General features: G+C 38.1%; 1 protein-coding gene across 5 annotated transcripts in view; it reads left to right on the forward strand.

Moving 5' to 3' along the window:
* Nucleotides 1-23,315, forward strand: part of Fabp12 (fatty acid binding protein 12) — a 59,387-nt gene that overhangs the window by 28,829 nt on the left and 7,243 nt on the right. For 2 of the 5 annotated variants that reach the window (XM_078016976.1, XM_078016975.1), the window contains 3 exons: nucleotides 17,894-18,028; nucleotides 19,629-19,801; nucleotides 21,713-21,814. In XM_078016976.1, coding sequence (XP_077873102.1) covers nucleotides 17,956-18,028; nucleotides 19,629-19,801; nucleotides 21,713-21,814 — 348 coding nt within the window. In that variant the 5' untranslated portion in view covers nucleotides 17,894-17,955. Of the gene's footprint in view, nucleotides 1-17,159; nucleotides 17,333-17,893; nucleotides 18,029-19,628; nucleotides 19,802-21,712; nucleotides 21,815-23,315 lie in introns of all 5 variants that reach the window. The other 3 variants (XM_078016972.1, XM_078016973.1, XM_078016974.1) reach the window with 3 other exon arrangements.

Below are 23,315 nucleotides of genomic sequence, written 5' to 3' on the forward strand. Positions count from 1 at the left end.
AAAGGGACATCAAGTGAAGATTGATTAGACTTTTGTGTGTGTGTGTGTGTGTGTGTGTGCGGTGTGTGTGTGTGTGTGTGTGTGTGTGTGTGTGTGTGTGTGTGTTTCATACTGGTGATTGAACCCATGTTAATTAACTCTCACACTAATCAAATGCTCTATCACTGAACTATATCCCCTACCCTTTTTATTTTTTATTTTATAGCAGGGTCTCACATAATTGGCCTGGCCGGCCTCAAACTTGGGATCCTCTTGTCTTAGCCTCTCAAGTAGCTTGGATTACAGGTGTGTACCTCCGTGCCTAGCTTGGTTAGACTTTAAATCTGACCTTTTATAACACTATAGACAAAAACCAAGATGAGAAAGTTCAGGAAGACAAATTTCATGTTTTATAAGAAAGAGTTATTTAACAATTGAAACTGGCCTGAGGTGCACTTCCCATTGAGGCAAGTAGGAAATTGAAACTAGATTTTGACCACATAGAGAAATTTGTTCAAAAAAAATATTTCTTGGGCAGCTATGATGTGCCAGCTATGAATCTGGATTCCTGTCATATTTAGTAGAAAATAAAGTCCATCCTTTCACAGAGTTGATTTTTCTATTGCAGTGAGGGGGGTTGAGGATAAGCAAGTTAATGAACAATAAAAGAAAATTACTGGTGAGTACCAAAAAGATAGTAAAACCATGTAACACTTTAGAAAGTGACTGGGGTAAGGATTGCTTCAGACAGGTGGCCAGAGATGGCTTTTACAAACATGCAACAACTGAGCTAGCATTTAAGTGATAAGGAACTAGCCTCCTGGTGATCCAAGGGAAGAGGGCTCTAGGAAGAATGACATGTGATTGTAAAGGCTTGATGCTTAGGAAAGCCAGAATATAGTGAAAAATGGGGGTGAAAGTGATGTGTGGCTGAACAGAGATCTCCCACAATGCAAACAGGTAAGGCTCTGTGACCTCCAAGGTTTTTATCAAGAGGTTTTAATTTTTAAGCTTTCTGAAATATTAGTTGAATATATATGGAAAATTAAATAGGAAATTATTTTAGAATTTGTAACACTATAGTTGGAACTATTGTTACAGCATTAGTTAATATTCCTATAACATCATTGTAGAAACTAAACTAATGCTGCATTAACTCATTAATTTTATGAGTAAAAAAAAAATCAGTTGTTAATAACAACACATTCAGCTGGGCTTGGTGACTCGCACCTGTAATCCCAGTGACTCGGGAGGAGAAAGCTAGAGGATCACAAATTCGAGGCCAGCCTGGGCAACTTAGCAAGACGCTGTTTCAGATCAAAGCAACAAAAAACAGCTTACAATAGGGCTGGTGCTATAGTTCAGTGGTAGACTACTTAGTGTATATTTTCAAGGCCCTGGGTTCAATCCCCAATATTGCAATAAAGAAAAAAAAGTTTTGTTTTGGTTTTCATCTTTTGTTTTGATAAATTGGTAAAAATCAAATCTTGGTGTGATTTTGACTGAACAAAAATATTCTAAGAATCATAAGCAAAAGCATGAACACTTGCTAATGAGAACAAATGTTGTTCCAATAAATCATCAATAATACTTGTTTTGGGTTTGAGGAGTTATGATCAAGTCATCAATTGATGGGGCCATAAAACACTCATGATGTTTCGTCTTGTGCTGAATTATAAGATCTTGGAGCCTAACTAATTGTTCGCGGAAATTAAAGGAATAAATCCAAGGCTGAGAGTGAGTGTCATTCAGTTAGAGAGTCAACCTACAACTTTCTTTCTAGAGGTTTCCAATGGTATAGATTTTGCCTGTGGACTTTAAGGGAATTTTATGGGAAGAATGAGTGACCTGAATGACAATCTCTCTCTCTCTCTCTCTCTCTCTCTCTCTCTCTCTCTCTCTCTCTCTCTCTCTCTTCTCTCTAGGTAGCATGGATTGAACCCAGGGGTGCTTAACCACTGAGCCACATCCCCAGCCCTTTTTTATTTTTTATTTTGAGATATGGTCTCAAAATAAGTTGCCTAGGGCCTCACTAATTTGCAGAGGCTGACTTTGAACTTGAGATCCTCCTATTTCAGCCTCTGAGCCACTGGGATTGATTACAGACGTGCACCACTGGGCCCAGCTGAATGAATCTCTTGATTAACAAAATCCCTATTATAGTCTTTTCTTTCGTTTAAGTCGCAAATACCTTTAAAACATAAATTGGAATCTTGGGAAATAAAAAGCCAGTTTCCAAATTAACTAGGAACAATTTTATAGCATTTAAAAAGACAAGGGAAATAATTGAGGGTTGTCCTGTTGTCCTGTTATACTGTGAAGGGTGAGTGCCACATGCATTTGCAGAAAAGTATATTACATAAACTCAAGCAGTCCCTTATTAGAAAAAAAATAGGACTTCCTATAGCCTTTATCAATTTTCTATTTATTTGAACAGAGATATTTTCATAAAGCATTATGTTAATTCATTTTGAAAAATGTTACATTACATTTCTTTACACTGATTGGTCCCTCAGACCCTAGTTGTCATTTTAGTCAATACTTCCCATAAAGAAATTTTTCTACATCAGAAATCCAATCATATTCTTCTCTGAAAAGAACATCCCCTTGGTCCCCAAGGATGACATAATGTCCAGATCTGGATTAGAGTGGGACACAGGGCACTTTATCCACTTTGTTCACTTCTCCCTGAGACTTTCCTTACCCACAGGTTACCAAGACTCTTGCTCTTCCTAAGTACTTTATGAGCATTTCCTGGCCTCTAAGCCATTGCTCACAAAAACCTCTTCCTGGAATTATTCTTCCCCTAACCTTCCTTTTTTTCAAAACTAGAGTATACTCCATAAACTCTTCTTTGAGCCCACAAAATATGCCTTTTTAACTCTCCCCATGCTTCCAAAATACTTAGGACATTTTCTGGTTTAGCACTTAAGCAATGCTTTGTGATTTTCTTCTCTTTCTCACTAGACTCCCTGAGGGCCAGACTAGCTCATCTTTGTATTTACACTGAGAGAAGAGAGTGCCAAATGCATTGCAGAAATATGTGTTATACAAAATTAAGCAGTTCTTCTCTTTCTCTTTCAAACTGCAGGAATTCTCATTGTCTGATCCATAAAAGAGGCCCTGCTCTCCCCCCACAGTTCTCACAATATTTTGGCCACCTGGCCCCTAGCTTAGATTGAATGGTCGTGTCCTGAAACATAGGCCGATATTCTAATTGGTGGAAACTGATAGTATTAAAAAACGGTTCTTGGAAAATGTAGTTAAGGATCTCAAGACAAAATCACCTTACATTCAGCAGAGGGGCCCTAAGTCCAATGATGAGGTTTCCTATAAGGGTCAGATGAGAAGACACAGAGGAGAAGGTTCTGTGGAGACAGGAAGAGACTGGAGTGACCCGGCTACAAGTCAAGGAGCACCTAGAGCCATGAAGAAGCGTTCTCACTCAGAGCCTTCGGAAATGTCCCTGATGATATCTAGTTTTCAGACTTTGGGTCTCTGGGATGATTTTCTGATGTTGTGAGCCACCAATTTGTGGTCATTTGTTACAGCAGCCCTAGGAACCTTCATTTCTCAGTCACTCCCACTAGTTCTTGTTCTGATGCCTCCATTGATGTTAATTTTGTCCACAGCTCTGTACCTGTTCCTGTTATTTTATATTCTAGTGACCTCAGCTCTTCCATCACCAGATGTTTTTTGGTTCTGACTAGATCTTTACTTTCTGTATTCCATATTTGCCTATCCAACTTTTTATTAGACATTTTATTTTTTTATTATTGTTTTGGTTCTATTTATTTATTTGTTCTTTCTAGGTATACATGACAGTAGAGTGTATTTTGACATGTTGTACAGACATAGAATAAGTACAACTTGTTCCAATTTAGATCCCTTTCTTGTGGTTGGACATGATGTGGAGTCCCACTGTGTATTCATATATAAGGACAGGAAAGTTATGTCTGATTCATTCTGCGGTATTTCCCACTCTCATCCCCTCTCCCTTCCCTTCATCCTCTTTGTCTAATCCAATGAACATCTGTTCTTCCCCTACCTTATTGTGGCTTAGCATCCACATATCAGGGATAACATTTGGCCTTTGGTTTTTTTGGGGACTGGTTTATCTTTTAGACATTTTAAACGACCATCTTATTGGCTATTCAAATTGCATTCCTATTTCCTTTTTTTTTTCCTGGTACAAAATTGCTTTTCTATGCTCTATTTTTGGCCTGGTAATGTCACCAGGAGAGCACGTTACAATAATTTCTGATCTGAACTCCTACATCCTATCAGTTTCACAAGATCTCATTGAATATACCTTTTTTTTTAAGTGATAGAATTTATTCTTCTAACTAATAGGGAATTTTAGGTAAATTGAAATTACTGTAGCAGGAAGAAACAAAAGGAAGGAAGCAAGAAAACAGTTTCATTCTTTAAGACAATCATCATTAACAATTTGATGCATTTACATTTCTGGTCATTATTATTATGCATATTTTAGTATGTGTGATTAGAGTGTGTATAATTTTGAATACTCAGAAATGAATGCAAGAGTAAATCTCTGTTGCTTTTCAAAATTAATTAGTGTTTGCTTTTAGGAAGACCTGGCACATAATTTCTGATCTGCTACCAACAGTTTCCTAAATTAATTTCAAAATAGTACTTGCTTATCATCTTCCCTTGAAGATGACTTGAACCAGAGCCCAGACATTACTTTTCTTCCTTGTGTTCTTTCAAAGCAGAACCATCATCATTAAAATAGCGTGAGCTGAGGCATTTTCTTGTGACAGCTATTCCCCATTGCCCAAACCTGCTGAAGAATCATCATGTGCAATTGTTCCTGGAATGTCATCACGTACTTGAGATTTCACGGTCAATGTCAGCATGGGAGGAATAAATGACTCATGCACTGCCTAGCCTGAAGCTAATTCATTTCATAAAGCACATGGGTGATCCCAAAGCCAAAGATGGAAATGTTCTGCCTTCTATGAGACTCTCTGTTATTGGATATTTCACTGTCAATTTAAGTGTCAAAAATTTTATCTTCAGTTGGAAATGATGTCAAAACCTTTCACCAACCTATTGATAGAGTCGTGCGGACCGCCTTCCTACGGTTGACACTGAATTCTGCCCTGTTTACCTGCAGGTGCAGATGGCAGCAGCCAGGGACCAATGTCCTTAGTAGACTTTGCTCCCTTCCTCCCAAGCTTTCCTGTCTCACCAGGTTTTGCAACTGTTTTAGTCACTGACGCTGTGAAAGATGTTAATCTCTGTCTATCCTGTTTGAAATGTGGGAAAATCTTTTCTCTTGTTCCATTGGCAATAAGGTTAGAGTTTTTCAAAAGAGGAGATTAGAAGAAGACACATACAGGTTAGAAATGGGTACATTGGTGGGCTGGGGCTGTTGCTGGGTGGTAGAGCACTTGCCTCGCACGTGTGAGGCGCTAGGTTTGATCCTTAGCACCACATAAAAATAAATAAGTAAAGATATTGTGTCCATCTACAACTAAAAAAAATATTAAAAAAAAAAAAAGAAATGGGTACATTGGTGTCATATGGATTGTGGCCCCAATGCATGTCTCTAGCTTGTTGCAACTTGAGCATGCTCATCCTGTCAAGAGAGTTACATATAGATTATCCCTGACCTACCAACCATTTGTAGGAGTATTTGACTCCATCCAAGGCTCTTTCATGATGCAGTATGGCATGGAATCTCATAAATTTCTCCTTTGGCCCTCATCATGTTAATTCTAACTTTCAGATCATTGTAGGTTTGCCTTGGCTGCTCCCAAGTCTTTTGGGTGCTGGTACTCCTATCCCCTGAAACATCCATGTGCCATTGTATAATTCAGGTATTTCTGAAGATGATATTTGCCAAGGTGCCTCAAGGTGATTGCCAATGGTTACCCTGCCAAGAGCAAGAAACCCCAGTCTCCTATATGACAGACAGCCAGGAATATTTTCAAGGCACATCTCCTGACTTTTAGCCATCACTTCATTCCCCTTTCTCCCAAAGAAGAAGGTCAATGCCAATAGCTGTGGGGGACTTCTATTTTTTTCCATTCTAGTTGGCTTATATAACATGCCATCATCAAACTGTCATTACAGAAAACAGAAGGGTTTTTTTTTTTTTTTTTTTTTTTTTCTGGGGCTTCAGTAACACAAAAGTGAAAAAGGTCTGGCTACAAAAGAAGCTGTTTACCTTTCTCATTTTATTGCCTGGTGTCTGGTGCCTGTTAGCTATTACCACTGATCTCAGATCCTGTTGAGCTCTTTTTTTAAGCATCGGGGGCCCTGAAAGTCCTGTCCTTGTTGTTACACTATTAATGGGAAAGCAAGTTCTCTACATGTTGTGTTATCTCCGGATACTTCTAGGCATATTTGAATCTGGCAAGTAAATTACAACATTTGAGATTATACTGACAATAGGTGGAAATCCTTGTGTAATCAGCATAGGAGATGCATGGAACAATGTGATAGGAGACTTCTAGGAAGAAGCACTTAAAACTACCAGGCAGGTTGGCCATCAGAAAGAGGGAAGTCTTTGGCAGGTAGCAGAGCCCCACATAGAGAGGGATCAAAGATAAGACTGCATCCTGTTAAGGAAGAAAACTTCCAACAGATATGGTTTGAAATTTATCTGAGTTGTTAACATACAAGGCTCAAGGGCAAAGAAGTGGTGCAGAAAATTTGTGGTCCAGAATGAGTTTGCAAACTCACAGGGCCCTTAAAAGTAAGCAAGTGTCCAATAATCAAAACTTTTGCATACTGTAGGCCTAGAAAAGGTTGGGTAATTCCAGGCTTCTAGTAAAGAGCAGGGCTTCTCACATTATTTATCTAAATTACTTACCTGGGGGCCTTATGAAAAGTATGTATTCAGAAAATCTGTTGTTAATTCTGCTAATCCGCTTGGTATTAAGTTTCCCTGATATAGATGCTGTTAATGTATAAACAATTCTATTCTTATTTTTTATTTTTGTGTGTGTGTGATTTTAGATTATGGAGAAGTTGCAGATATAATATAGTTAGTTCCCATATACGCTTTGCCCAGCTTTCTCTAATATTAACATATTATGGCGCACATTTGCCAAAGCTAAGGAATGAACATTGCTTTCATACCAGTGAATAGACTATAGACTTTATTCAGATTTATCCAGTTGTTCCACTAACATCCTTTCCTGTTCCAGGAACCAATTCAAGATCCCACATTGCATTTAGTCACTGAGTCCTGAGGGAAAATTCCAACAAAACCTCTCAGTTCACTTGCTTTTAGGAGGGGGCCTGGGGTGATTAATGATGGTTGAATGTGATATCCTTATTATCCAAAGTACATGTATGAATACATGAATTGGTGTGAATATACTATGTATACAACCAGAAATATGAAAAATTGTGCTCTATATATGTAATAAGAATTGTAATGCATTCCACTGTTATATATATAAATAAAAAACAAATGTGTGGTCAGACACAATATGCTGAAAATGTAAAAATAAAAAATTTGTTTTAATTAGATATACATGACAGTAGAATGCATTTATGCACTTTGATATATCATACATATATGGGGTATAATTTCCCACTTTTCTGATTATGCATGTTGCAGAATTACATTGGTCATACAGTCATATATATATATATATATATATATATATATATATATATAAAGTAATAATGTATGTTTCATTCCGCTACCCTTCTTATCCCCACATCCCCTCCCCTCTCCTCTCTTTGCTACCCTCTACCTAATAAAAGGTAACTCTATTCTTCCTTAGTCCCCCCACTCATACATACACACCTTCACCTATTGTGAATTAGTTTCCACATATTAGAGAAAACATTTGGCCTTTGGTTTTTGGGGATTGGCTTATTTCGCTTAACATGATATTCTCCAACTCCATCAATTTACTGACAAATGCCATAAATTTATTCTTCTTTAAAGCTGAGTACTATTCCACTGAATATATATACCACATTTTCTTTATCCATTCATCTATTGAAGGACACCTAGGTTGGTTCCATAGTTTAGCTATTGTGAATTGAGCTGCTATAAACATTGATGTGGCTGTGTCACTGTAGTATTCTAAGTCCTTTGGGTATAAACCAAGGAGTGGGATAGCTGGGTCAAATGGTGGCTCCATTCTGAGTTTTCTGAGGAATCTCCTTACTACTTTCCATAGTGGTTGAACCAATCTGCAGTTCCACCAGCAATGTATGAGTGTACCTTTTCCCCAATATCCTTGCCAACATTTATTGTTGCTTATATTCTTGAAGATTGCCATTCTGACTGGAGTGAGATGAAATCTTAGTGTAGTTTTGATTTGCATTTCTCTAATTGCTGGAAATATTGAACATTTTTAATATATTTATTGATTGAATTAATAATGGGATGGATTCAAACTAAAAAGCTTTATCTCAGCAAAGGAAACAATCAATAATGTGAAGAGAGAGCATACAGAATGGGAGAAAATTTTAACCACATGAACTTTGGATAAAGCATTAATATCTAGGATATATAAAAAACTCAAAAAACTTAACACCAAACACACACACACACACACACACACACACACACACACACACACACATAAAAAAAAACACTAAATAACCCAATCAATAAATGGGCTAAGGAACTGAACAGACACTTAACAGAAGAAGAAATACAATTGACCAACAAATATTTGAAAAAAATGTTCAACATTGTTAGCTTTTAGTTATTTTATCACACTTTTCAGAGACTGACTAAGCAGTATACTCCCATTATTAGCTTTGCTACAGATTACCTCTGGTATATTGATCATAATAATGATGGTTGCTTAAGTTGGTTTTCAGGAACTTGGAGGCAGATCAGACTGGTTGAAACCACCAACCTTTGACCTAGGCCTATGCAAGTGTTCAGGGAGTGACCATTTGACATCAGAGGGCCAAAATTCCACCCTCAGAGCACATGAGTACTGATAGACCCAACCTGATCTTTTCTTAAAATTGGGAGCCATCTCGCCACAAAGCCATGAAAAGATAATTTCGGCTTTACTATAAATTACTGCAAATTCTGAACCTGCTTGGAATGCCTGCCCATGCCTTGAACTCACCCATGCCTGGCTCTCTGACCAGATAGCAGCCCTCTCTGAAACCTTAGTGACACCTCATAAATATTGGCCTTCCCTGGCCAGACAATGACCCTCTCTGAGGCTCTAATGGTCCTCATAAATTCTGATGTTGGGGCCAGCAAAAAATGTAGACTACCATTAGTGTGATGCTTGTCAGAGTTCTGTTATTTGTAACCCCCCTTAGTGTAACTTTCTGGGCTATAAAGCTGGGCTGCAGGAAAGCTGAGGTTGCTGTCTTGTTTCTGCCATTTTGGGAGGGAGAGGCAGCCCAGCTGGTCGAAATAATAAGCTTGCTTTAATTTGATTTTAATTGGAGTCAGTGGTCTTTTCTTGCATCCTGATCTAACAAGTACTGCCAATTATTTTGAACACGCATTGTACCAACAGTCATGACATTAGATTACACATACTCCAACCACTGATTACTTCACTTTTCCTTATCCAATCACCTTTCCCCACATATCAGACCATCCTGCTTCTTTACCCCATAAATACTCCTAAATCCTATCCTTGGGCAGGCAGATTAGTGACTTGGGGTTCTCTCTTCCTCACACTTGACTGTCTCCTGAATAAACTCTTTTACAAAACTCATTTCAGTGATTTCCATACTGTGATGAGGGCAAAAGGGGCCTCCTTTGGTAACATCCTCATGTTTCTTTAGTTTACTGTAATCTGTGACAGTTTCTCAGACTTTGTTATTCATTTTGAAGAGTATTTTGTAGAATGGTCCTCTTTTTGTTTCTACCTATTATATTACATCATCATCAGGCTGGAGTTAGGGTGTTTAGGAAGAAGACCACAGAGGGGAAGTGCTTCTCACTATATTGTTATCAGGCTACATGATGGTCTGACTGAACACTGGTGAAGTGAAACTTGATCACTTGGTTAAGGTGATGTCTGCCAGGTTTCTATCATGACTATATTTCCCCTTCCATATTCTGTTCTTTGGAAATGAGTCAAGTGTGGGGGATGGTTCTCAAACAGGAGCATGCATCAGAATCACACCTGAAGAACTTGTCCAAACACACATTTCTAGATCCCTTTCCCAGAGTTTATGATTCAGCAGGTCTGGGGTGGGCCCGGCCCAAGAATTTACATTTCTAACAAGTTCTCAGATGATGGCAACATTGACCAGACTTTGAGAAACACTGGTCTAGGAAATCTGTCCTTAATTGCTAGGCCTTAGATTTGAGTCAAATGACCTTTGAGAAATTTTAAAAATACATGTTTTCAGGACAAAGTCTCTGGCAATTCTGATTAAGAAGACTTAGCATGGTTCACAGGAATTAGCTTTGTTTTTCCAATCAATTTTTGTAGTGCTAGGGGTTGAACCTAGGACCTTTTGCACGGTAGGCAAGTGCTTTACCACTGAGTTATATCCTAACCCTTTTTAAAATTTTTATTTCGAGACACAGTCTCATTAAGTTGCCCAGGCTGACCTCAAAATTGTGATCTTCCTGCCTCAGTCTCCTGAGTAGTTAGGATTACCAGAACAGGGGTCCAGCAGGAGTTGGGCATTTTTATTAATGCAAATCATTCTTGGGAACCACTAGGGTTAATGCTACTCTACAATAATCTGATAAAAGTGTAATTGGCGGAGAGCCTGGGGAAATCAGGCTTCAGGCAGGGAGGGTCTCCACAGCTCCAGCTGTAGGAAGCCAGGGCCAGAGAGCGTGGGAACCCCATAGGTCTGAATCAGAGGCCTCCTAGCCTCCAGGCTCTGACTTTGCAGTCTGCATTCATCCCTCCAGGAAGTCTCTCTATTATTTTGATTTGCCTGAAATCACATGATTTCTTAGAAGCAGACAGCACTGGCCAGTCAGCACCCAACTCTGACACCAGCCTGCAAGGAGCCATCTGCTGAAACTCTGAGACAGAAGAAAGAACAGCATAGTACTGTTTACTGGCAGATTTATTTTATTGTGTAAATCAAGTCTTTCAAAGTCCCCCCCACCCCAAAGGAGGTTGCATGATTCCAAACATTGCAAAAGAAAACAGCAGGGGAGGGGAGAATGAAAAATTTAGATCTAAGGAGATGATTTTCTTATATGAACGTAAAAAATTAAATTTTTAGTAATTTAAGTCATAAGTTTTGCTGTTATTATTCAGTTTTTATTCTATTTTCATAATTACTTATTTATAAAAGTTACTTCTATTTTTGGTGAAATGATGACCAGTATTATTACTTGTCCCTGAAAAAAAAAGTTGAAATAAAACAATTTCAAAAAAGTTTAAATGGCATTTCACATAATTACATAAATTTTAATTTAAAAAGAAAGAGATCTAAAAGTTTTAAGAACTAATTTCTTCCTGTGGTATTTTCCTAGGGCCACCACAAAAAATTGGCACAAGTTTTGTGACTTAGAACAGAAAGGGCTAGGGATAGGGGTTAGGGTAGCTCAGAGGTAAAATGTGTGCTTAGGGAAACAAGACCCTGGGTTTGATCTCTAGCACTAGGGGAAAAAAAAAAACCCAGAAATGGATTTTCTTACAGTTTTGAAGGCCAGAGGTTTAAAATGAGCCTGCAGGAGGCTGAGGAGAAGAATCCACTCCTGTCCCCTCTTCCCTGCTGGGGGCTACTTGGCAGTTCTTGTGTGTTCCTTGGCTGGTGGCTGTTCTCCAGTCTCCGTGTCAGTTTTTATGTGACCTTTTCCTCCATCTCTGGGTATTTCGAATACTTTTTCTCTTATTAGGACATATGTTATTGGGTTTAAGGTGTGCCTAAGTCCAGTAGAATCTCAAATTGAGATACTACCTCTGCAAAGACCCTGTTTTTAAAAACAAGGTCACTTGTTTACAAGTCCTGGGGGTTAGGACTTAAACATGCCTTTTGGGGTGACATAATTCAACCTACAGAAATTTCCATCCCGACTAGGAAATGTTGAACAAGAGTGGAAAGAAAATCGGCGTGAAGCAGTGCCATGTTATGCTGATCTGGGCGCCCATGTGCCTTGGGGCAGTTATTCAGTTTCAGCTTCTGGTCTGCTGCTCACCTCTAGCTGCCTTTTTGGACAGAGTGGTCAATGAGAACCACCCTGAGCCACCTGGATGGGCCACACAGCCACCACTTTCTTCTCCTCCTTAACAAATGTGCACGTGGGGATGACAGGAAAGGCTGCACTCTCCCCAAGTTCTATTAACACTCTTCCTACAGAGCCAACCAGTGTAAGCAGAGAGCTCTACAGACACTTAGATGGCTATTTTTTTGTTTGTTTTTGTTTACATAGAACCTAGTTTTGTAAAAGGATTTCTTACTTTTTTTTTTTTTTTTTGGTACTAAGGATTGAACCACAGGTGCTTTACCACCCTTTTTATTTTTCATTTGACACAGAGCCTCACTAAGTTGCTAAGGTCCTGGATAAGTTGCTGAAGCTGGCCTTGAACTTGAGATCCTTTTGCCTCAGCTTCCCAACTTCCCTACTTTCAGTGTATTTTTTTAAAGTTACTTTGAAGATTTTTTTTTTAACACCTGAGTCTTAATCTAAGCCAAGTAGAACTACAGGAATAACTTGAGGTAACATCCCTAAGGGGACTAAAAAAAGTGGGAGAATTTTACAGAGACCCAGGGCTATTTCTGAGGAGAACTTTATCATTTAACAGGCTCATTGGCTGCTGGGAGTGGATTCAGGAAGAGGCAGACAGGAGGATGACATCTTTACCCTGTTTCTTATGTCTGTCTGCCTCACGACACTCAGAGCCATTTTTAAAATATCCCACCTATGTTTGACTGATAACCATCTCTCATGTGACGTTTCTAAATGTCATACTTCGGCTCCTTATAATAAATTTGTTATCCTTATTCATGGCATAATTATAAAAATGTTCTTTCTTGATGAAAAAGCTATATGATGAAAAATGTCCTCTACCACTCTTCTAGGCAAAGAAAACCTACAAACACAGCTGTGGTTAGGTTATACTCCCCAGTTTAAATAATCAGACATAAGATTCTGAAATAGGGATTAAGAAACTTTCTTTTTTCCCAACAATCCAGATAATAAATATGTTGGGCTTTGTGAGTCAAGAGGTGTTTGTTGCAACTATCTGATTTTGCTGTTGTAGCATGAGAGCAGCCATAGATAATATGTAAAGGAACATGTGTGGCCATCTACATGTGACACCTAGATTCTGTATATGGATCATAGTTTGCCAATCCCTCCTCTAAAATATCAATTTCTTCTCCAGCTACCTATTACGTTGCTAGGTATCCATCTGGAATCATTAGGGAATTTATCATAGTTCCAGATCCTCTTTCCTAATGTTGAAAACATTTTGATTGTCTTTTTCAATCCCCACTCCAAAGTGGGGATCTGTTCAGTAGGCATTCCGGTGATTATTGAATGAATAGCAAATGAGGAAGGCCTGAGTTTCTCTTGCCAATATCTTCAGAGGGTTCACTGTGACTTGTCCAGCTCAATTATACTTCAAATTGTTTAGATGAAATAACTCAAGTTCCATATGCCAAAAGGCTGGAAACTCTTATATGGTGGGGCTTTCCTTTTCTTCTTTATAAGAAAGTTATGAGATCTGTACCTCTTGTCATTGGTCAATAGAGTCAAAATATCTTTCAGGAGAGGGAGGGGATGGAGAATGGTACAATCAGAGGATTATGTTCCAGAAGAGAATCCCAAAGATGTACCATTCATCAGATCATCAGAATGCATGGTGAGAAGGGCAACAGTGAACACCAAAAGTCTCAGTGCTTGCTCTTTCCAGGTGGCCATCGAGTTTGGCTTATTGATAGCAATGGGCACAAAGAGGAGTCTAAAACAGTGTGGGCCAGATAGCAGCACTTCCCTGCCACAGGTCAGAGTACTATGGTTACTATGATATGGGGCAAGATTGAAGGCACAGTTAAGGGGGTTGACCTGGAGGGGGCTTTGTAGATGATTAAAAGGACATTGAATCCATGGAAACCAAATAGATGGTAATGTTTAATATATTCAACCACAAGTAGGCAAGATAAGCAGTAAGCTGGGGGTGGTTGTCCCAATAGAAAAATCATCCTTTGCTTAGATGTCATACAGAAGCCAATTTCAGACTCAGAAACTGGCGACTAAAGAGGCAATAAGTCCACAGGGAAAAGAACACTGAGATACCATGACAATACTACACTGTTAGTTCTTCCCATTCTCCTCAAAAGAGACCTGTGATAATTTACTTGAGAAAACATGCAAAGGGGGAAAGAAGAAGATACTTTTGGGGTATTGGGTCTAAATTAACAGAGTCATGATATTCCAAAGCATTATGCTAAAGTAAAGTCATACAGGGACAGGTAATAAAACAGAATCCTGACCAAAGTCTTGCTCTCAATAAGTCCCGCAGATCAGTGAGATCATCAAGCGGTCATTCCCTCAGTCACTGAGTGTAACTGGGATTGACAAACGTAGCCATTGAAGTTACTTACCCTTGAATTCTTCTACATGGGAGCTGCCATAATGGGGGAAATAAATGGGAAGCCCCTGAAACTGTACTCCCTACATCCCCACGCTCTAAACCCTCACCCTCCTCCATCCCTGGCCAAATGGTGAATCAAAAAATATTGCCTTTGGTAGTGGTGGTGGTGGGAGGAATGGCAGAAATCAGTGCTATCCTGCAGAATCTGAAGAATGTAGAGTGGTGGGCCATATGCTAGTGCATTTAATTCACCCAAGTGACTACTGCAGAAACCAAGTGAATCCGGGAGAATGGCTGCTGGCCTCTGCAGACACAATAACTCCAATTGCGGCTAACTGCTAGATGTGTTATCCTTGATAGTGGAGACTGGAGACTCCTTAGGTACACGGTATGCAGACCTTGGTTTGGCATTCTCTTCTGTCTTAGGAAAGATCAGAAACAGTATTTACATGAAGCAGGCACCAGTATATATTTGCAGTTTTGACCCAGACTGTGTGAACTCCTGCTTTCTGTCATCATCTACTCAGATGAGGTCCTGCCTGGATATGTGACACAGCATTGTGTTCATAAGGCAGAAGGAGTGAGAAGTGGCTAACGTTCTAGAGGCCTTGATTGATAAGGACGACCGTGTCATACAAGGTGCAGGAGTAAAAAGTTATGATGATTGAGGAGCCTTTGACTCTTATCCAATTTTTAGAGGTCCAGTGAGTGAAGTCAAGCCATGCATGGTATTCTCCTCCAAAACACATTTATTTTGCCTCTTCTACAAAAATGTTCCTAGGACCCTCTGACTTACAGTGCTGCCAGGTTGCTCATACAGGAGTGTGCTCCAGCCAATATACTTACTGGATGCAATGAAGGCTACCTACCTTCAGCGGGGCCTGAAGCAGGAAAGGCATCTCCATGCAGAGAGGCTACAGTACTAGCAGCCTTACTGTTTGGGTCATTTAACTGGTAAACCCTGTGTTGCTGGAGGTGTTAGTGGTAGGAAAAAATGCGGTAGGACATCTATGTACAAAGCCCCTTGGGAGTACCATAGCACAGACCCCTGGGGTTCCAGAGCAAGGACATCTGCAACAGAGACATAAGCCTTTTGAAAAAGTTCTGGTGTGTTACTGAGTCCCAGTAGAGATAGAATTCTTGATTACAGAACCCCAAGGAACAATGCAACCAGAACTCTCCATTATGAGCCAGGTTCCATCCGACTGACCCACGGGGTTATAAACTCTGGTAGTTCTGGTAGCAGTCCTCTGGGATCAAGCCTGAGCAAGACCGGAAGTCATAAGGTAACCTCAGGAGCAGACAGCCCAGGTTCCCAGGTCACCTACCACAGGAAGCACCAACACCCCACCCTCTGATCATGCCTAGAACAGCATGGGGGGGGGTCTCACATAACCATATGAAGGAGGAGGAGGAAAAGCATGAACATGTTTATGGGTCAGTCAGCTCAGAGTTGGGGGCAGGCTGAAAGTCAGCACAGCGGCGCTTTTACTCCTTGTGGGGTGAGAGGGGCTTGAGAAACTGGTATAGGAAAATCATCTCAATAGGCAAAGCTCAGAGCTGTGTGCCTCTTACCCATTTTGTATGGAGGGAGCAGTGGCTTGAGATGGGAAAATATACAAAGCCATGGATGAAGGCAGATGGTTGCCTGAAAAATTGCAGGCAAGGAGGTTTTGTGTAGAAGACTGTGGATGTCCATATGGGAGTGAGCCTAGTGTGTGGAGACATTTTACTCACATATGGACACCAGAAAGCATCCATCACTTGGAAAACTGAGAAGACAAAAAGACTTGGCCAGTCGGCAGGTCTTTGAACTTGACAAGACGGACACATGAATGGAGGGGTCATAGTGGCAGAGCTCATACCAAGGCTCGAATCTTAGGATTCATCTACTGACACCTCTCCAAGTTTAACTTACCAGCAGCAGGGAGAAATATTGCTCCCGACATAACATCATCTTCAAGGATCATCATCATCTTCAATCCATGATTTCCTTATGATGGGAATCAATGGGTGTCTGACATATATGGTAACATGTTGAACATTTTTTTGAAAAATTGTAGGAATTTCAGTACCTTCAGTGCCTAATTTTAGTACCCTCACTAAGGTATGTCCTCAGTGGTGGGTTATTTCCTGGCTTTACCCCCATGCCTAATGAGTGGTCATAAACTTATAATTGGTACACATTAACACGAAATGGCCTAACTCAGGAAAGGAAAGCCAACCAACGCATGGGGTGTCTTTACCAATAATAACTGGGATAGTTAATCAGTACCATATAAAAAATTTAGCCTTGTATTAGGCTAAATATATAAACACTTAAATAAATATAAATATTTATTTATATATATTTGTATATATAAATAAAATAAAAATAAAAATAAATATAAATATATAAACATTTTGTTCCATAAATGTTTGTTAAATAATTAGTAATAAAACTATTGACTTGGGTAATTGCCTTCACAGATGTTAGAGTTTGGGCATTTAACATTTTAATGGGAATTATAAAGTGTTATATCCCCTTTCCTATTTTAGAACAATTTATGATGTCAATGTTTCTTAGTAACTTTATACCAATAAGTAAACATCCTACACTGCTGAGATTGGGTGGATGCCAACACATCAGGCTGAGTTTGTCCTCGTATTATATTCTTTGCCCTGTTCTGATTTTTTTTACAGATATCAGTAGTCAGCAGTGTGTCACAGTCAAGGTTGAAAGGTACAGAAATCATCCTATATTAAGGAAGGTTTACCAAGAAGATATTCGGCAATCTCATGACCATGATGATTAAGGTTATGAGAAATTGAGCCGGCACCTGGAAAACCATCAGAAACAAGGCCTGTGTGTGTGTGTGTGTGTGTAACACAATCTCTTTCTTCTCTTTTTCCCTCTGTTCCAGTCTCTTGTTCAGTATACATGTCGCTTAAAATACTTGTTCTAGTCCTGACCAATCTTTTTACTTCAAATGTGAAATACCATATATGTATTAGTTCAAATTATCAAGAAGGAGAATATAAAATCACCAAGCAGCCAACAAATTGGAGTGTTTGTTGTTGTTGTTGTTGTTGTTTGTTTACTTGATGAATCATCCTTGGTCAGAGAGAAAGAGACCTGGGGCACAGCAGTCTATAGCATAATCAGAGGTGCACAAACACCTGTGTGAGTGTGGCCGATCCTAAGAAAGGGAATGGTATCTAGCTTTGGTCCTTTATTAGTGCTAGAAGTCCTGGTAAAACTACCATGTTTCCACTTCCACCCTAATTTATTTATATTTAAGAGAGTTTTTCTGATTTAAATTGTATTAAGGGGAAATCACAAGGATCAAGAGTTTCTCAATTTTTTTCCTCCTGATTCTTCTCATTGCTCTTTCTACCCAGAATTGTATTAAAAACAGGTTCCAATACTATTTCAGGGAATACCAACACACATCCATATGAAGCCATTTTTCTTTGAGATCAACTTATCTCAGACAAAATGGTGGATCAGCTCCAAGGGAAATGGAAATCGATTTCTTGTGAAAATTTCGAAAAATATATGAAGGAAATGGGTAAGCCATGTTTATTTCTATAGCATATCTAGTATTGATGGGAGTTTTGATAGGACCTAATTTGCTTTTATTAAATATGACTAATTTGTGGCTCCTAATTTTTCACAAAGGAAAAATAAATACTGTTTCTATCTTAGGATGCAGATTTATACAAAACCAGGTTGGAATTGATATAATCCTTCATGTAATATCCCATGTTTGGTTTATATAAACAAAATATGCATATTTTATTTACTAAACAGCAAATGATTTTAATAATTTAAAACAAAAAACACAATTACTTTTAAAAACAATTATTTTATAAACATTTACTCTAATGTTTAGGAGATCTTCAAAATAGATCTTATTTTCCAGCTTCCAATAGCTATTGGTTTTCCTTTGTGTGTGGTTACAACATCCCAATTTTTGCTCCCATTTTTTTACTCTGGACTCTTTTCTTCTGTTGTCTAACATTCACCTTTTCTTCTCATACAAGGAAACTTATGATTAACTTTAAGGTCCTCTCTGATAATCCAGGTTAATCTCCCATCTCGAGATCCTTAAATTAGCTATCCCTGCAAAATCCCCTCTAGCATATAGAATAACATTCATAGGTTCCAGGGATTAGGATATGAATGACTTCAGTATCCATATTCAACCTGTAATATCTTGTAATAATGTTTTATAGCATGAATTCTGTGAACCAAGTTATAATATTTCCCCAATATATCTTCTCTTAGAAATTTACCTTTAATATTACTATGTACAGAATTCTATTTCTATTTGAAACATTCCTACATAAGCTGCCATAAAACTGTATGTGCAAAGATATTTACTGATATCTTTTGATATGTACATGCTGTGGAATATTATGTCACTATGAAAATTTACATCTGTAAGTACTTATGTCAATGGTATTCAAGACACATAGACAAGAGGAAAAGGAAAGTTGAATAACAATATATATAATATAGCAATTATATTTTTAAAAACCTTATATACATTGGGGATAATTGAGGTACTTACAATGCCTGAATTACACATTTTAAATGGTTAAAATGTAAACTCATGTTACATGTATTTTAATATAATTTTATTTTAATCTGCATACCTAGTAGAAAGATCAAACCCTATATATGAATGTTAAGTGAAGAACTAAAGATCTGGAAGAATCCATACCAGGGTATTTTGTTTATATGTGAAATAATTATACTTTTTTAAATAGGTAGATGGTTCATATCTTTAAACAGATATTCAAAGGGATCCTTGCATCAACAAGATTAATAACTAACTTCTGAATTAGAGAAACAAAACAATAACTAAACAAAAACCGGAGACTGCCTTTTTTTGGTCAAAATTAATGGATTTTATTATGTAATGGTGGAGCTGTTAACTTTAGATGTTTGCATTCATTCTGCACTAAAATCTGTTTAACTCAGCTTTAGGGCTGGGGCCAGACCTGGTTTTGATCTCCAGTACTGAAAAAATAAAAAATTTAAAAAGGGAGGAAATTTTGTTTAATTCACAACCCCCCCACCACTTCATAAAGAATTATACAAACAATCTGAGTCATTGAAACCAGCAACAGATTTAACTATATGTTCATTTATCTGTTTCCCAGGAATAGGAAGAGCCAACCGGAAACTGGGTCGTTTGGCAAAACCCACTGTGACCATCAGTACAAACGGAGATGTGATCACCATAAAAACCAAAAGCATCTTTAGGAATAATAAGATCTCCTTCAAACTGGGCGAAGAATTTGAAGAAACCACACCAGGTGGCCATAAAACCAAGGTGAGGCCTGCAACAGTCTTTCAGATAATTTTCATAAAGACGCTTAGTAGAAATCATCCTAAGTAAGCAATAATAGCAAGCATAGATAAAGTCTTATTAGATAAGCTCTGGATAAAACCTAAATCTGAAGATGTTGAATGTTAGTATACATTAAAATCTCCCAGGAAACTTGTAGAAAATGCTTTCTGCTCAATCCCATCCCAGGGGTGCTGAAGTCTGTTATGGGCACCTGAAAATTGCAATTTTAAAAAACAATTCAGATGCAGATGCCTAGCAGAATCACATTCTGGAAATCATTTTCCTAGATTAATATTTAGTTCTATCAGAAACAAAAGCTTTCCCTTTCAATTTTGTAATTTTCCACACATAGAATCTCAATGGATGAAACTTGTATTAGTTGGTATCAGCAAGATTAGGCTCCTTTAACAAGTGAGTCACTAGCTCTCCATGGCTTAACACAGTGCAAAATTATTTACATAGGCAATAGTACATAGGCAATGCTGGGTGTGGGGTGGGGGAGTTGAGGAAGTGTGTGCATGTGTGTGTAGTAGATGGAAAGAATATCTGCCTCTCTTAATCTCTCAGGAATTCATGTGAAAAGATGTTCCTCTACCTCATAACTGCATGTCTGGAACTTGTGGTCTCTTTGGTCAAGACAAAAAGACTCTGAGCTTTTTATCATCTCAGCCTGAAAGGGACAGTTTTTAGTCATATCTCATGGGTTCCAATTGAAACATGTCATTTACTTATAATACATATTTTATTGTTTGGATATGAGGTGTCTCCCAAAAGGTCCTGTGTTAATGCAGGAATATTTGGAGATAAAATTATTGGATTATGAGAGGTGTCACCTCATCAGTCCATCCTAGTTTGAATTGTGGGATTGGTGACTGTGGGCAGGTGGGGTGAGACTGGAGGAATTGGGTCTCTGGGATCCTGCCCTGGAAGGATTCATCTTCCCTGAAGCTCCTTCCCTTCATTCTCTCTGCTTCCTGGCCACCATGAATGGAGCGGTGCTCCTCCATCTTCCCCTTTTGCCATGATGTCATGCCTCACCCTGGGTTCAGAGCAATAGAGTCGGTCCACCATGGACTGAACCTCTGAAACCATGAGCCAAAATAAACTTTTCCTTCTATAAGTTGTTCTCTTCCAATATTTTGATGATAGTGCCATAAAACTGACCAACACAACATATTTTACCTTGTTTATTGTTTGTTGTCTGATTCCCCACCCAAGAATGTGAGCATCTGGAAGATGTTTCTCATCTGTTTCACAGAACCCAGTACTTGGTACACAATAGTTGGTCAATAAATACTTGTTGTTTGACTGAATTAACTCAATATAAGATTGTTAATCTCGGTGGAGGGCAATATCCTGATAGAAGGGACTGCCACACCATTTTAAAGTTAATAAATATGAGACTTAATTTCTGTACCATGTAAAATTAAAGAATTTTGAACTAAAATGTGGAGTCAAGATGTGGGAGTTAAATTTAAAAAAGAGAAACTACTGTAATTAAAAAAAAATCTTTAAAATATTGTTGAGGTAAGAAAAGGAAAGGGGACTTTTCATCCTTAGGAAAGCTCTTACAATGGGAGTGTGAATTAGCTTCATGTATCTTTAAAGTTGAAACTTAATTTTTGGAATTCTTTATGCAAAAAGATAATATCATATGCAGTAAGAGATAAAGAAAGGGTTCAAGTTATTGTGTTTTTACTTTTGTAAAGCATTCTGCCACTCCCCAAAGAATCATTCAACAGAATTATTGATGAAAAAGTCTTAAATAGAATTGTAAATACCATCCTCAAACTCCCCGAGGGTATCAATAGCTGAAGAGAATTGGGCACTTGATCACATGTTAGTGTTCAAAGGTGACAATTGGATCTGAACTTGGTTTGGCCTGTTTTTCAGAGTACCGTGACCTTAGATAATGACACCTTAGTCCAAGTTCAGGACTGGAATGGCAAGGAAACCACCATTCGGAGGAAGCTGGTAGATGGCAAAATGGTGGTGGTGAGTGAGCTCTCCTTCCTGTTCTCTCTTACACCTAAGGTGAAATCACCCAAGTAACTGGTTCTAAGACGATCTAAGACATTTTTATTTTATATTCTTACTTTATAAGAATTGATGGAAAACATTGACAGACTGTAAACAGTATAAAATGTGTATGCTTGAGGTACTAAAGAAACCTAAAGAGTTAGAAAATTGTGTAGCTCAGTTCTTCAACTCATGGATAAACTAAAGCAAGCATGAATTTGTGCAGTAAAGATTTCAATTGGACAGTAGAATAAAACAGACACTAGCATTGTTATGTGTATATACGTGACTGCATGACCAATGTGATTCTGCAACCTGTACACTCAGAAAAATGAGAAATTATATCCCATCTGATTCAAATGTATGATATGTCAAGGTCATTGTGCTGTCATGTGTAACTAATTAAAACAAATTTAAAAATTAAAAAAAAAAGATTTCAATAGGGACTAAGGTTTGTTGCCAACCCTCCACCCTATGCCAGAATTAATGTCATACTGTTTTTCCAAATCAATAACAAACAAAAACATGAAAGGGACATTTGAGGTAGGATTGTGCAGCTGAAGGTGGGATCTTCTTGGCCCAGGGATGAGTTAATACTGGTAAGAACTGTTAACATGTCACCATGTTTTTAGGTATTATTTATCTAATCCTCACAATAATCCTGTGAAATTAGATTTATTAGTCCTTTGACAGATGAGGAAATTATACAGTTAGAAAAGTGTGTTAATGTTGGGATTAAAACCCAGGACACTTAAATTCAAAGTTTGCACTCTTGTGTGTCCCTTCTGTTCCTGCTCAAGATTCCCTGGTCATCTTTCTTAATTCTACAGAGTGGAGAAGGGAAGAATGTCAATGACTCTCCTCCTCCAAACCTCACCTCCACCAAAATAAATAAAAAAGATAATATTGAGCAAAATATAACATAGTTTAAAGGAAAAATACAAAATCTGTGTGGTGGTAAACAAAAAAATCTAGACTAATCTTAATAGGGGATTTTTTTTCTTTCTGCAACAAAGACTACAATAGAAGGGAAGGATCAAGAATGACTGATTTTATTGATTCTGATAATGATATTAACCAATGAACAGGCAAATAAATAGTTCAATAAATAGCCAATAAACAGAGTTCATTAGAAAGAACAATAAACTCGGAATCCAAGGGTGTGGATTTTCATTTCTGCCATTCAGTATGTATGTGACTTTGGACAAGTCATTTATCCTTCCCCAAATTAAGATTCCTTGCCTTTAAGATGTAGACAGTACCTTCACAGGTTTTCTAGGAGCATTAAATATCATCATGTACATAAATCCGTGTTCTGAAACCATAAAATGAGGCATTGATCTAAATTGGTATTATTATCTGAAAAACACCAAACATGTAAAATAGCAAAAATGCCTCAATGTAGGCATTTAAGATATTTTAAGTAGGACTTTAGATTCTCAGTGTATGCCTTACTTTTTTATATGTATACCAATGT

The sequence above is a fragment of the Ictidomys tridecemlineatus genome, chromosome 7 (genome assembly GCF_052094955.1).
Source record: "Ictidomys tridecemlineatus isolate mIctTri1 chromosome 7, mIctTri1.hap1, whole genome shotgun sequence".
Taxonomy (NCBI): Eukaryota; Metazoa; Chordata; class Mammalia; order Rodentia; family Sciuridae; genus Ictidomys; species Ictidomys tridecemlineatus.